The 14,645-nt window shown below is 41.0% G+C and overlaps 1 protein-coding gene across 1 annotated transcript in view; it reads left to right on the plus strand.

Annotated features, from left to right (window-relative positions):
• Positions 1-14,645, plus strand: part of EP300 (E1A binding protein p300) — a 61,474-nt gene that overhangs the window by 18,156 nt on the left and 28,673 nt on the right. Inside the window, exons 3-8 of the mRNA XM_058804572.1 lie at positions 6,908-7,084; positions 9,226-9,487; positions 10,252-10,365; positions 11,274-11,510; positions 13,905-13,998; positions 14,326-14,460. Of these exons, the coding sequence (XP_058660555.1) occupies positions 6,908-7,084; positions 9,226-9,487; positions 10,252-10,365; positions 11,274-11,510; positions 13,905-13,998; positions 14,326-14,460 (1,019 nt within the window). The remainder of the gene's footprint in view (positions 1-6,907; positions 7,085-9,225; positions 9,488-10,251; positions 10,366-11,273; positions 11,511-13,904; positions 13,999-14,325; positions 14,461-14,645) is intronic.

Raw genomic sequence — 14,645 nt, forward strand, 5'->3', positions numbered from 1 at the left:
TTTGTGTTAAGTTTAGTGGGTGTAGTCCTCATAAAGGAGTTGAAGCTGTCGGATGAGAGAGAACAGTCTGAAATGGAGGCTGAAATTCCAGAATGTCTTCAGTTGGTTTGGTTGTTGGCAGAGAGCCTGTGTTTCACTTCATGCAGTAGGCTTAGCTGAGTCTGACAGCAGTAATGTCTGACCGTTTTATCTCCCCACCCATCTGCTTTTGGGTTTTCCCACCTACAAATCTTCAATAAGTAGATGAAAACAGAAGACCTTAAGCAGTTGTTTTTAAAAGCCAGTTTTTCTAATTGGTAAATTTAGTAGCATGTTGCTGTTAAAGTGGGAGTTGGTGTAATAACTTCTGTAGGTTTCCTTCATTGCTGCAAAAAATGCACATTATCCAGAAGCTTTCCTTCAGTAGGAAGAAAAAAAAATAAGAAAAGATGCTTTGGTTATGATTGTTCAACTTCATCATGTTAGCTTGCCAAAGGCAGCCCCTTTAGGTGATGGGAGGGTTGCTTCAGAGAGTTCTTCCTCAGTGAAATGGAAGTCTTTTGTGCAATGGTTTGTAGGGAATAACTTAGGGTTCCTGTGACGTTGAGTAATTGGGAGGAAGAATGTTATACTCTTCTAACAGCAAAGGTGAACTCCATGGGGCTAGTCAATTTGGAGAGTGAAATTGGTTATGTTTCTGCTTTGTTCTGTTAGCCTGTGGAGTTACCGAAGTTTTCTTCCTCTCTTCCCAAAAACATTGACTAGCAATAGAGTGAGGCACTTGCTTTGCTCTTTATCTGTGTACTTCTGACCTTCTCTAGTCATGCCATGTTACTTTTAGGACTTGAAATCCCAAATGTCTGTGTAAATTATTTCTGTTCATAAACTTGTTCTGTCACAATCTGACGCTTCCATCCTGTAGTTTTCTGTCCTGATGGTAGCAGTCACCAACTTAAGAAGAAGCAGTTCTGCCTGGATGCTGTCTCTGTGCCAGTTACATGACAGGCTGTGTGGGGAAACTAATCCTGACTGAAATTGAAACTCAGGTGGTCATTTAAAAAAGAATTAATTGGAATTGTTGTTCAGGTCCAGGTTATACTCATCGTTTGGAAAGTTAGTATCCCTATAATAGGGAGGGAATTTTTTTAAAAGAGTTGATCTTGCCTTTCAGAGGAGGGTGTGAATCCTACTTTGGTGACAGTACAGACGTAAAAATGCCTGTGGAACTCTGCCCTGAAAGGAAGTGTTAGAAGTTTGGAGGGAAAGGAATTGTAACAGGTTTTGTGTTCTTGAATAGTTTTTTGTTTTCTATGTGCTTGGTTTTGTGCAAGTTAAGAGGATAACAGACATGCCTTTTATTCTTGAAATAGTGTTTTGGAAATTGTTTGTAATGCTTGGGGTCCTGTCATGATTGAAGTATTTTTCATGTGTTGTATTTCACTAGATAGTTTTACAGCTTTGATTTAAATGTAAACAGGTAACTTAGTGCAAAACTTGAATTGCTAAAAGCTGATTCATGTTTCTGGTTTTGAATTATTCTTCATTTGGAATTTTATCTGGTTAAAACCATTGTTTTGTTCTTCCATGGGGTTCTGTTGGGAGTGCCTAGTCAGGGTCTTACCTGTCCAGCCTCGTATGAAGGAAAGAGGTGTCCAGCCTTGTATGAGGGAAGGAGGGTATTTTGTGTGTAAGTTGCTCTATGCATTTCTGCCATAGCAGTGCTCTACCACAGAGTGAGAGACCTGACCTTCAGGTCACTTATATTTCCTGTCTGATTCAAGAAATGTTCACTTACTCCACTGATGCAGTGGATGTGTAGGCAGTTCAGATTAGTAAGGGCATTACTACTACCTCTGCTATGTGAGCATTTCACTTGAAACATTTAGTTCCAGTAGTAATTCTTTGTCACTTGGCTTACTCTTTCAGTAAGTGCAAAGCTCTCTGCTATTATTTGCTTTATCAGTTTAACTTCTGTGAAGAAGATTCAATGGCAATATTTTACAAAGACAAACATAATTTGTCAGAATCTCCTGAACTACTTCTAAGTAGAACAATAAGAAGTTTCATAACAATAAATTTCTGTTCAAAGTTGAAGAGATTGAAGAAGTCGTTGTCAAATTGTGAAATTGGATTAAGAAAATAAAAGCATCATATATTTCTTAGTGCTAGCATATTCAGTCTCTAATTTTAGGTAGGTGGTCAGTGTTCTTGGTTGCCTTTCTGGTTTTCAGTAGCTATTTGAGTCACCAGGTAATTGTATCCATACTGTTCAGTCTGTGACTGAGCATACCATATGATCAAGTACATTAATCCATTCAAAAGGTAGTGTGAGTTCCAGTCCTTGCCTTTCTCTTCTTTGGTAGGCTAAGGTGGAAAAAAAAAATATTTGCTCTCTTTATACCAGAGTAAGAGAGGAACGTTTGTTTATGAGGGAAAAATGAAGCAGTGAGTCTAAGTGTCTAGAGTGACATTGGGAGTTTCTTGCAGAAATACAGCAACATAATGCTGGTGTCTTGAAATAGGCATCTGAAAATACTACTCAGTTAATTGCAAAGAAAAATAATCAATAACAGTCCTTGGAAAGAATGCAGCTGACACCACTGGCAAAATGTAGTTTGGGTATGCTTGATTTCAGTAGTGTTCTACCAGTCAGTAGAATGGCACTAGGAAGTGTTGTACAGTAAATTCTTGTTTTTAAAGACCCAGCTGGAATTTACTTAAACTATATCTCCTGTTTGGGGAAAGTTAATTAACTTTCACTTTTGAAGTTGTGGATATGGAAAGATACTAGATATCATCAGTGTAGCCTTAAAGTAGACCATGCACTGCAGTTTCCCTGGTAGAGATATACATAGTTGATACGGTGAATTCTAGATTCTTTGAAAGAATGTCATTAAAACTTAGTTCTGTTTGTTTACTTCCCCATGCTTATAGTTATCTTTGCAAATCTAAAAGCTGGTCACAGTTCAATACTAATGCAGACATCTATCTGTCTTTCAAATATTAGAATGTTAATGATGCAGTTGTTCTTGCAGAGAAACAGTAGAATATTTGCAATGTCTGTGTCCATACTTATATAGCTACTTATTTAGCAGGTATTCCTTTTCAATTTGCGTTCTGTGCTATTAACAGTAAAACTAGAAGCAGAGTTAGTCACTTGACCTTCTTCTGAGCTGAAGATGCGTGTTTCATGGCATTAGAATAAAACCTCGGGGAATTTCCTCTGCTTTTGTAGTTACTCCTCTTAGATGAGGGGAGTACCTGAACAGCCCTGTCTGATGCTACTCGTAAACTAGAATGTTTCCTGAACTCACATCATCCATGGTGAGAAATACACACCTTTCACCATTCTGGTATTGACAGCCCCTGCTTCCCCTGGATGTGGAAAAGTCAAGTTGTTTTCTATTGTGGATGTAAAAGGTAGAATCATTTGAGATTACTTTTGCTTTCTATTGTCATCATTTTATGATCTTCCTTGTTTTCTTCTTCTTTACTGTGAATTGGAACTTCTCTCTGTTCTTCCTTGTGTGCAAGTTCTTGCATATGTGATGAAAGTGGAATCTGTGAGGTGAGGAAAGACAGAAAAATCTTGGATGAATATGAAGAGAAGTAGGAAAGGTGAAAGCAAGTGGTGGCCAGAAAGCATAAGTAGAGGTTGTACTTGCTGACTTGTAGCTATGACTAAGCCATGTATGTTTTTACATTGTATTGCAGATGAAGCCTTGTACTTCTATGCAGTGGTACTAACACTACCTTTCTTCCTTTCTTTGGCTGGTTCTTCTGCATTTGTTTATCTGTCCCCTCCCAAAGAACATTAATGTGCTGATGAACTGCGTGTCAGTTTTTCTGGTTGTTGGTTACTGATACAATTATAATTATACAGGATTTTGATCTTCGTTCTGTAGCTATGAGGCCATACTTTTCTTTCTTTTATGTTTTCTTTTATTCGTGTTTCTCAACGTGTCACAGCAAATAACATGAGCATGCTCCTTCTTCTTGTGCAGGATCACAAGGCCACCTTGTGCCAGGTGGAGAATCTCCCACATGATGTTTCTCTTGACTCAGTCTAGGGTTGCATGCAGGTGGTTGGTGTCAGGTTAATCTGTGGTGGCAGAACTGGGGGGCTTTGCTGTGAGGTTCACCTGAGGATCTGGCAGGTGTCAGTCTCACCTGGATCAAGTCATGGCTGCTGATTTGTGCAGGAAGACCTTGAGGAATTTGGTTTTTAGTATCTTAGGTGTCACTTGAGTGTCTGGCTTTGAGTGAGTTTGGTGTGCTTGCCAGTCAACCTGGCCTGAGCTCCTCAGGTCTTTGCCTCCCCTGTAACCTGAAATGGGAAAGTATTACCCCGTTAGGAGCAGCTAGGTTGAGATGGGCATGTGGTGTTCTGCTGCCAGGTCCCTTGGCAGAGCAGGGTGGAGGGGAGCCCTGTGTTTCTGCCATGGAGAGAGCCTTGTTGGAGGGGACTGGTCTTGCACCCCAAACAGTGCCAGTGGCTGATGCTTGAGAAAGCATCAGAGGTCCTTGTGCTGGGCCAACTTGATGAGTAAATTGAAAAAGTCAGAAGCTTCACATAAAGTTTGTATTCAGCTTTGTTGCAAATATAAATGTTGATTGGGTTGGTGAAACCTCACCTGTGAGTTTCATTAGAAAGTTGTTTTGGGTGACATAGCAAAAGTGTTCTTTTTAGATCTAGGTTTGAGTCTCTTACCCTGTAGTCAGGACAGAGCTGGCTCACCAGGCCACAGTTATTCTGAACCCTTTGAAATTAGTGTGTGAAGTCTCCAATTGTCTGAGTTGGGTGTCTTGATTTCTCCCTGTGACACCAAGTTGTGAAAACATGCCTTCAGCCTTTAATTCTGAATGTTTGGTTTGTTTTTTAAGGCTGATAGCAGCGTAAGTTACAGAAGTCAAATGGAGCTGGTGATAGTAATAGCCAGCTTGTCTGTGCTTTGGTGTATTCTCAGATGTCAGCTGACTTTGGGAGCTGTGATTGTTAATGAACTTGAAAGCTTTGCTCTGAAATTTATGGTTTTGTGGATGTCCTTGCTTTCAAAACTCTCTCTGCAGTTCTGAGATTCCCTCAGAGGGATAAGGCTGTCTTACAGGCAAACATAGCTTGTTTTCTTAAGGGACTGATTCTCACTGTCAGGCCTTCACTGAGCCTTGAAAACCTGCTCGTCAATTTGAGGCAGCAATGACGAGGGGGATATTCTGAAAGTGTGCTTGCTGACTCCTTATGCTTTTCTTCTCCCTGTGCCTTCAGCTTAACTTGCACATAAGATCCTGCTAGCCTGAAGGAGAGGAAGGAAGGCTTTGGGTCTTACCTGTCCTGGTTTTGGCAACAACTGATCTTTGGTCACCATAGGTGCATTCATTGTGGTCGAGACATGGCAGTGGGAAGGAAGGCTTTTAGTTCTGCTTGATCATTACATAGTTTGTTTTTCTGCCATGTGTAGAGATTCTTTTCATTGCTCTCTAATGAATTACTGCTGTGTGATTATGGTTATTGCTTATGTGTGGAGGAGGAGGGCTGTCCTCAAGTGAATTCACTTGTGCATATCAGATGTCTGAAGTGGCAGGTTCTTTAGTGAATTTTGTATTCCTTTTCCTGCAGCTTGAGTTTGATCCTGCTTTATTTTGTAAATGCAAACTGAAGGCTATTATATTGGATTGAAGGTTGTTACAGGCTGAAAAAGAGAAGTGTGGCTAAGTGCAGGTAGTCTCAGAGCATGTTGGTTACTTCTAGTGCAGGGTGAAGAAGCTTGGTGAGAGAAACAAGGTGTTTCTGCTAGGGGAAGATGCTTTGAGAATAAATGTAGAAGTGATTAGAAACAGGCCTACCATGGAGTTATGTTCTTCTTAGAATGCAGGAAAATGCTTTGAATCAATGAGCATCAAGGAGACTGGGTGTTGTCTAGTCAAATGCTAATGTGAGTTGAAGCAACACAGCCCTCTAAAATATTTTTGTGCCATTGTTTTTGAGTTATGGCTCCTTGAAGATCCTGCCTGAGTAATAGTGAGAACTTGGTAATCTTTAGAAAAATCTCCAGTTTTTCTGGTCCTCTGTGTCTAATTCTTTTGGTCCTAGAAGGCCAAATTTCACATGGAAAATAAATGGGAATGCAAGGAATGGAAAAAAATATTAGAGGATAAAGAACTTTATTGGCAAGATTGCTTCTTGTTCTTTAGGTTCTAGGTGTTCCAAGACAACAAATTATATATTCTGGTGTGCTAGAACTGTTGAATATGCATATGGCTTGTATGAAACATGAATCTATTTCCCTTGTGGGTGAAGGGTTCAATAGATTAGTTTTGTTTTCAGAATTTCTATCTGTCCTCTCTTTTGACCTCTAGTACTGCAAATGAGTTGGTGTGACTGTGAGATGTTACCTATGACTGTGGTGTATTCTTAAATTGAAAATGTTTGTGTACTGATAATGCAGACATGCACTGTTATGCCTGTCTGGAGATGAGCTGTGGGAGAGCTAGCAGTTGGATAGGATGTTTTGGGGATAAACTGTGCTGATATGAATGAAGATGGTATCTGTCTCCAATTTGGAGTCTGCACAAGTGCAGGGAGGAGAACTCAAGTCTGGAAGTCCATGGTACAAATTTGCAGAATTTATAGAATTCACAAAAGTGAAATGAGAAATCTGTTGAAAGTAATTTTGTAAAGAAATAATCAGGCCACTTCCATCCAGTCAGATCTCAAAGGTTGTGCAGTTGGCCTTGTTGTGTTTACAGGAACTGTCGAGTTGAGAAGGTGAAGTTGTGTGATGGGTAAATCTGTGAACATGAAGGAGCAGTGTTGCATTGCAGCCAGCTCATGGCTGTGATTGCTCTTGCTTCTCTGAAGTATAAATTTGCCTTATACATTGAGAACTTAAACTGTCTTACTTGAACACCTTACCATTTTAATTTCTAGATGGGAATGATGAGCAATCCCAGCCCTTATGGTCAGCCCTATAGTCAAAATACTGGGCAGCAGATTGGCGCCAGTGGACTTGGCCCTCAGATGCAGAATAAAGCTGGACTGCAGAATAGCTTACCACAGTTTCCAATGGACAAGAAACCAGTTCCTGGGGCAGGAATGCCTAACATGGTAAGTAGAATGAAAGGTATATCAGAAAATGTTGTGATTGAGAGGAGCAATATGCTCTGGTCTTGACACATTGTAAGATTTTGCAGCTGTATTACCCAGGGTCAATATGTACTTGGAATCCACACAGAACACACTTGTTTCAACCCCTAGGACTGATATGAGGGAGAGGGCTGAGTTGTGCTTTCTATGTTGATAAACTCATCTCCACTTTTTTTGGTCTTCAAACTCTGTTAACAGGGAAAATGGAATGGAGCTCCTTAATTGAAATGAGCTTTGCAGCCTGTTCGGACACCTCTGCTCTCCTGTCCCATCCTTTCTTTGCTGTTGCTGTATTGGGCCCCTTCTCCTCAGAGTATCTCTGTCTGGAGAGCTGTTTTCCTGCTTGTGCTCATTGATGCTTTTGGTAAAGAGGGGTGTCCCTTTCTGAACAGGTGTTACCTGTGATAGGGCTGAGAAACCCCAGCTGTGAGTTCTTTCTTGCGAGTTACAGGAACGTGCACAACACCTGATGCTGGAGGTGTTTCCCTGGCAACTGTAGTAGCCTTGGTAGCTTTCCCTTTTGCCTCCACTCTTACTGCAGCAGGACTTAAGGAAAGGGGAACTAAGAATGATGGGAAAAGTGGATGACCCAAGCTTGTAAAGCCAGTGCCTCACCACGTTCCTCAACGTTAGATTCCCTGGCTTGAGTTTAAAGCTGATGCCTCATTTTCAAAGTGTAAATTGGTTAGGGGTATGACATGCAACATGTCTTACTGTTTTGGGTTTTTTCCTCTTTTTTTTTTTTTAATTTAGGAAACAAATTCATTTTTCTGTACATAACTTGTGTTTCTCCCTGCTTCAAGTTTCACTCCCACATGCCCCCTGGGAGGGTCCAACTATTGATCTTCCTAACTGTTGCTGAAAAGCCATTTCCAGTTAACTTTAGTACCTTTAAATTAAGAGCTCCATCCCATGAGTTTTATTTAATGTTTTTTTTTAAGTTGAGCATGAAACATTGGAAGACAAGCAAACCAGTTGGTTGTATGAATCAATAAAAAAGCAGCCAAAACTTGTTCAGAACCCCAGCTGTCAAGTTTGTATTCAGTGCAGAGCATAAAACTTCTGAAGCTGGTACCCAGCTGAACTAGGAACTTAAAGTTGTTGCTGTCTCAGCTGTTGTTCAGAATGCCAGGCTGCAAACAAGGGAGTTATGGTGATATTGGGACATGCACAGACCTAGGGAGCCTGACTAATTGGTGAAGTGACCTTGTCAAATGAAAGGTTAATGCTAGTAGTCAAGAGCTATAGGGGAACTGGGGTTTAGAAATACAGGTAGCTGGGGTCTGAAGATCTGGAGATCTCCAGAAACATCCTGTAGTACCTGAAGAGTCAATTAGAAACTAAGGTCTATTAAACTGTAATGATACAAGCAATACAGAGTACCTGAACCTCTCTTGTTTGAGTATTTCTCAAATGTCACCTGAAAGGAATACAAAGAGTTCTGAACAAATAAACAGAAGCAGAGAAGACAAACTAGATGTTGCCATACCTGACATTAGTTCTGTAGTGTTTATTATCCTGAAGCTGTGCTTCATCTCTAGCAGAGACTAGGAGATGCTTGTTTTGAATGCTTCTGTGCAAATTTGCTGATGGAAAAAGGTTAAAAGCTTCCCAGAACTTGCCTTTCATTCTCCTTTTCTAGGAGCAGTCAACTTGAGATATCTTCTACTGTGAGGGAAAACCTTATTCATTCTAAAATGTGCTTTCTTCCATTAATGCAGGAGTTGTGGATGCAAGTTTTAGCATCCAAAATGAGATTTGAGATCTAAATGCTATTAATATTTTCTGGTTGGTCTAGCACTGCAAATTAACCTGTGAGCATGTGCAAAGGTCTGCTGGCTATTGATAAGGCAAGAGCTAGGTCTAATAGAGTGATATGAGGAAGAAATTGTGGCTGGCAAGAGAATTGCTAGGGCTGTTGCTAAGGGGCATTTTTAATGAGTCCTCCAGAACTACACATAAGTGGGCTGTTTCCTTAATCAGAGAATCTAGTAGTAGTTGTTCCTCTTATTGGACTTTCTCTTATATTGCTGTTTACTCACTAACTGAATTCTTTTCAAAAATAGATTTATTTCCAGGAATTTCTTTTTCACCTTCTTCAGGGCCAGCAGCAGGCTCCCCAGGTGCAGCAGGCTGGGATGGGGCCAGCAGCTTCTCAAGGAATGGGGTCTGGAGCACCGACAGCAGACCCAGAAAAGCGCAAACTCATCCAGCAGCAGCTGGTGCTCCTCTTGCACGCTCACAAGTGTCAGCGGCGAGAGCAGGCCAACGGCGAGGTGCGGCAGTGCAACCTCCCGCACTGCCGCACCATGAAGAATGTCTTGAACCACATGACACACTGTCAGGCTGGCAAATCTTGCCAAGGTAAGTGGGAGAGTGGTTATGCAAATGTAGTACACGTTTTGGGGAGGAGAAGGGCTCCTAGAAAGGGGTGGACTAGTGGTGACTTGGGAAAAATAAGTTAAAGAAATTCTGTCTTATTTGCTTAAGACACGGAATTATAAGCAACTTCTGAGCCTCTAAAGTTTAGGCAAGTTAGAGGGGACAAAAACCATCAAAGAGATGAGTAGAAAATCTTTTGCCTAACTTTGTAACTCATGGTAAAATCTTTTGAATTCTGCCTTATTTTAAAGGTAGACATAAACTCAGAATCTGCAAATAGGAGTCTACCTGTCTTCCTTAAACTGAAGAGATGAATCTCGAGCAATACCAAGCCATGAATTTGACTGCTACTGGCACTTGCAACCTCTCTCTGTCCTACTAAAATATAATCTCCCTTTTTGATAGCCTTCGCTCATTTGGATTGTGCCAGTTGTTGACGTCTCAGTTGCTTGGCACAGTCTGCCTGATACCTGGGCTAGATGGAGTTATCCTTCAAGCCATGGACGTAGGCTTGGGTGTATCACGTGGGGTTTTTGAGTAGGCTTTGGTTGAGCCAATAGTACTAGAAGAAATCTGGCTACCTTTTCAGGGCTAGTTAGTGCTGAGCTATTTCAAATAATACTTGGACTTGTGTTGATATAGGTGTGTGCCCTGAGAGAAAATGCTGCTCTCTATCCAGTTTGTGATGACCATGTGGAGATACTGGGAGCAGTTTGTAAATGCTTTTCATTTCTTCTCTTTGTCAGTGGCACATTGTGCATCTTCCCGACAAATCATCTCACACTGGAAGAATTGCACCAGACATGATTGTCCTGTATGTTTGCCTCTCAAAAATGCTGGGGACAAAAGAAATCAGCAATGTAAGTCTACTGGGGAATTCTGTGTGTTGAATAAACTATAAAATGCATGTTGGGAGTAAAACTTTCTTGCACCCAGATGGTAGTGGTGATGCTCTCAAAGCTGAAAACATGGTAATGGGGTTTTTCTCTTATTTTTATCTCAGAGTTTTTCTGGCTCTGATTGCCAGTGTTTATGAAAACTTTCTAACTTTATTGTATTTTTCTATCAAGAAGAAGGGTAAGGGTGAACAGATCATAACTCTCTCAACCAAATGGTTGGCTTTTCATTGCTGCTTCTTCCAGCTGGGCCATTTCTGGAGACAGATGTGCACATGCACGTTGTGTCATTTTAGCCCTGACACTTGGTTCTGTCTTCATTCTTTGTTTGCATCAGATGTCATTTCCCCTTTCTCTCTGTGTTCCCTTAGTCTCCCTGACAAAATGTTTGGCAAGATTTTTGTCATTGTGTTATCTGTATGGGGGTTTTTTCCTCTCTGCTTTAATGTTACTGTAGCCTCTTCTCATGACTAATGTGAGCTATTTCTTGGTTTAAGAAAACTAAAAAAAATAAACCAAAAAGGGCAGAAAAGTTGTTGCAATGGCTGGTGGAAAACTGTGTGTACAGTTCTGCCTTTAACCTCTGTGACATGCTGTGCCTCTGTTTTCACTTTGAAGCAAGCAGATGTGTCCTAAATACTTAAGAGTGGGATTTCCTCTGAGCAGCCCAAAGGGAAAAGAGCATGTTGGATTGGCTGGTTGGGTCAGAACTTGTCTCTCTGTTTCGTGACCGGTTTTTCAGATCTGTCCCTGCATGCTTCCAGAAGGAGATGTTTTAGTTGTGAGCAGCTAGTGCACTCTGTCTGTCCCTGTGTCGCTGGGCCCTCTGGCTGCCCTGGGCTCTCCTCTCTAACTCGGTGTCTCTCTCGCAGCGCTGCTGGGCGGAGCTGCGGTGGGACTCGCCAATACCGGCTCTGTGGGCGTGGGGCAGCAGACAACGCCCAGCATTAACACTACCAGTCAGATCGACCCCAGCTCCATCGAGAGAGCCTACGCGGCCCTCGGACTGACCTATCAGGGGAACCAGATGCAGACGCAGCCCCAGGCTCAAGTGAAGAATCAGCAACAAGGACAGTCACCCCAGAGCCTGCGCCCTATGAATCCTATGAGTAAGTTTATCTGGTAGTGTTAAAATGCAAACTACAGGCAACTTCCCCGTGCTGCATCTAATGCAAATTTTCTCAACTTACTAGCTTAGTACTGCTGAAAATTTGCAAAAGGTAGGGCTTTGTGATATTTTACACTTGAAAAAGCAACTTAGTAGAACAGGAACATTAGAGGGCCCAGGTGCCCTTCTCTGGAAAAACTAGTTTCTTTATAAAAATGATAACTTTTCAAGGCTTTTTTTTTTCTTTACAATTGTACTGTAATGCAAGTTTCAGGCTATTGGGGAGTTTATAATTGGATATGAATGCTGGCATTCAGGGGTACTTCCTGTCACTCAGAGTGCAGCATTTTACATTTGTATCTCAGATATGTAAAATTTGTTTAAAAAATGAAAAAAAGTGAATAACTGACATCCTCCCTGAATCCTGTCATGTGATCTCATGTAGCTCTAAATTGTCTAAGTGGCTTATAGGAACTTTGTAGGACTGGATAACAATTTAAATTCAAAGTGCAGTTAATCAGAACCTGGCTATCAGTGGTGTCAAATGAAGTCATCTTTAACCACCAAATCTAAGTTTGATAGTTTGAGATTACATCACAGGAGTTTTTCTCACTCTTAGCTGTTTGCTTGAGTTGCATAAGCAGATGTGGCTTTTTTAGTGGAAAAGAGGAAAGAAGAGCTGGCAGTGATTTATCACAAGCTTGTATGGGATTGTAGTGATTGTGCCTGTGTGTCCCATGAGAAGCTTGTGTGCAGAATGAGAGATTGGTGCAGAAACACACAAACTACAGCCTGCAACCAACTGCTGCTCTGCTCTGCAAAGGGAATGCTGCTCCTGAGTCACTCGAAAAAGGCTGCTGGGTAGAGTAGGCTTGTTAATAAGACTGGCCCTCACATATTGCATGTGACTTGCTAAAACTTTACCTTCTAGTGTGTGAAGATAGAGAAAAGGGCAAGGGTCCTGAGAGCTTAGTCTTAAAACAATTAGATTAAAATAATTTTATTTTCTGTTGTGCCTTACAGTCTTTTCTGAAGCAAAATTATTCTTATTTTTTTAATGTATGTAATTATTTACAGACAGTATTTTGCCTATGCATTCCTTGCAGAATAGTGGGCATTCTTTGTGCAGTTGCTAAGAAAATCCAATGAAATGGGATTGAAAAAGCTCTTGGAGTGTGAAGAACTGCAGCTTAAGGTAGAAAGGAGAAGCATGGAGAGTGTAGACGTTTGACTGTTGCTTCCTTATTAGGAGTGAATAGCTAAGGGAATTTGAATAGGTGAGATAGGAATTATCAGGTCATGGCCTACAGGACAACAGGGCTAGTTTAGGAGAAATAGCAGGATTTGATGAGAACTGGTATGTGAAAAGATGCAGTCTTAAGTGGCTCAAAGAAATGGTGGGTTTTGACAGTTGAAAAAGGGAGAGTTTAGGTAAAGGTTGACTGTTGTCTTGCGCAGCAGTGTGCTTTCAGATGGCAAAGTGAATTTGGGAAGAAGAAAATGACTAAAAAGGAGATTTGGAACAGATTTATGAGAAATTGGTTAAGTACTTGGTTGTGATATTAGGGGTATGTATTAGGCTTGATATACCTAATTTCAGTGGGCTTCTCCTGTATGCAATGCTATTTTGCTTGAAATACAGATTCTGTAGGATTCAAATGTCCTAAATACACGTGAAGCTTGGTAATGGTTTTCATGCTACTTGTGGTGTCACAAAATGGTCTGTTTGGAAGCTCCAGACAGAAATAGACTGCATTTTTCTCTACTAATTTAGAGGTAACTATAGTGTGTGAAGAAAACAGGCAATTTTTATGGTGATTAAGGTATGATTCAGAAAACCAGATTTTGTTACGCAACAAATTAGAGGTGTTTCCTGCAAAGGATTGTCATATTTTCCTTCTTTCAAGCATTTGAGTTAGTTGTAGGATCATTAAGTTATGGAGTGGGTGAGAAGGGACCTTGTCTGATGTAGGTGGTAGCTGATGTTTTAAGTTTTTGAAGCCTTTGTGAATATCCTAAGATTCTGAATGAAAAAATACCTGACTGCTTCTAAACAAAAAAGCAGAAGTGGTTGGACTCTTTCATTAGAGAGTCACAGGAAAGGACTCTGGAACATAATATTTGTGGCAAATTGAAATCACTTGTTAGTTGATAAGTTCAGGAAGATCTGCAGAGGAGTAATGGGGTTGATGCTTCACTTGGAGGTCACCAGTGTTGTGCCTTGGGCTTTTTCTAAGTTTATAAAAGAAAGAGGGGTGAAGAGAGCAATGGGTAATTAAATTCCCTGTACAAAAGTCCAAGTACTTGAAAGTCTAAACCCTTGTTATTGCTGAACAGTTACTTATTTTGTGTGGTAAATGGGCTCTTCATTTTTTCTGTATTCTTCTGTTTTTAGGTGCAAATCCAATGGGAGTGAATGGAGGAGTAGGGGTTCAACCTCCTAATCTGCTGCCTGACTCAATGTTACATTCAACCATGAATTCTCAAAAGTAAGTTTGAGTCCTTTGCACCCCAATGATTTTGTTTTGATCTCATGGCACTTCTTGCATAAACAGTGGAGTAAATGCCATTGATGGCTATCTCCCTTTGGATTTTGTAGCTTTTGTTGCAGTTTTCCAAGTCCTTGGGTAGAACAGCGTGTACTCTTTCACTGTGTTGTTTGGTGTGTGTGTGCAACTATTTCTGCAGTTTGTCCATTGATTAGGGAATGGCTGAACTAGCACTTTGTCCTGACATTATTCTAAAAGAGGCTATGACTGTAAGATGATTAAGCTGGGGCTAGACTTTTGCACTCAATTCTTGCTCTGTTTTTGAAGCCCCATGATGAGTGAAAGCGCCAATGTTGCCAGTTTGGGAGCCATGCCAACAGCTCAACCATCCAATACCGGGATTCGAAAGCAGTGGCATGAAGACATTACTCAGGATCTCCGAAACCACCTTGTTCATAAATTGTGAGTAGCTAATACCAAAACCATCTCCTGTTAGGTGAGCTGCTGCCCCAGAGGTGTATTGGAGGCTGAGGGGTTGGAGAAGGAAGCCTGACTTGCTGAACTAGAGAGCCAAGGAGTGAATTTTGTCAGGATGCATGGAGAAGGGAAAGCAGAAGCCAAAAGATGGAACTGCATCTGCTGCTTTG

This window comes from Ammospiza caudacuta, chromosome 5 (assembly GCF_027887145.1).
Source record: "Ammospiza caudacuta isolate bAmmCau1 chromosome 5, bAmmCau1.pri, whole genome shotgun sequence".
Lineage (NCBI taxonomy): Eukaryota > Metazoa > Chordata > Aves > Passeriformes > Passerellidae > Ammospiza > Ammospiza caudacuta.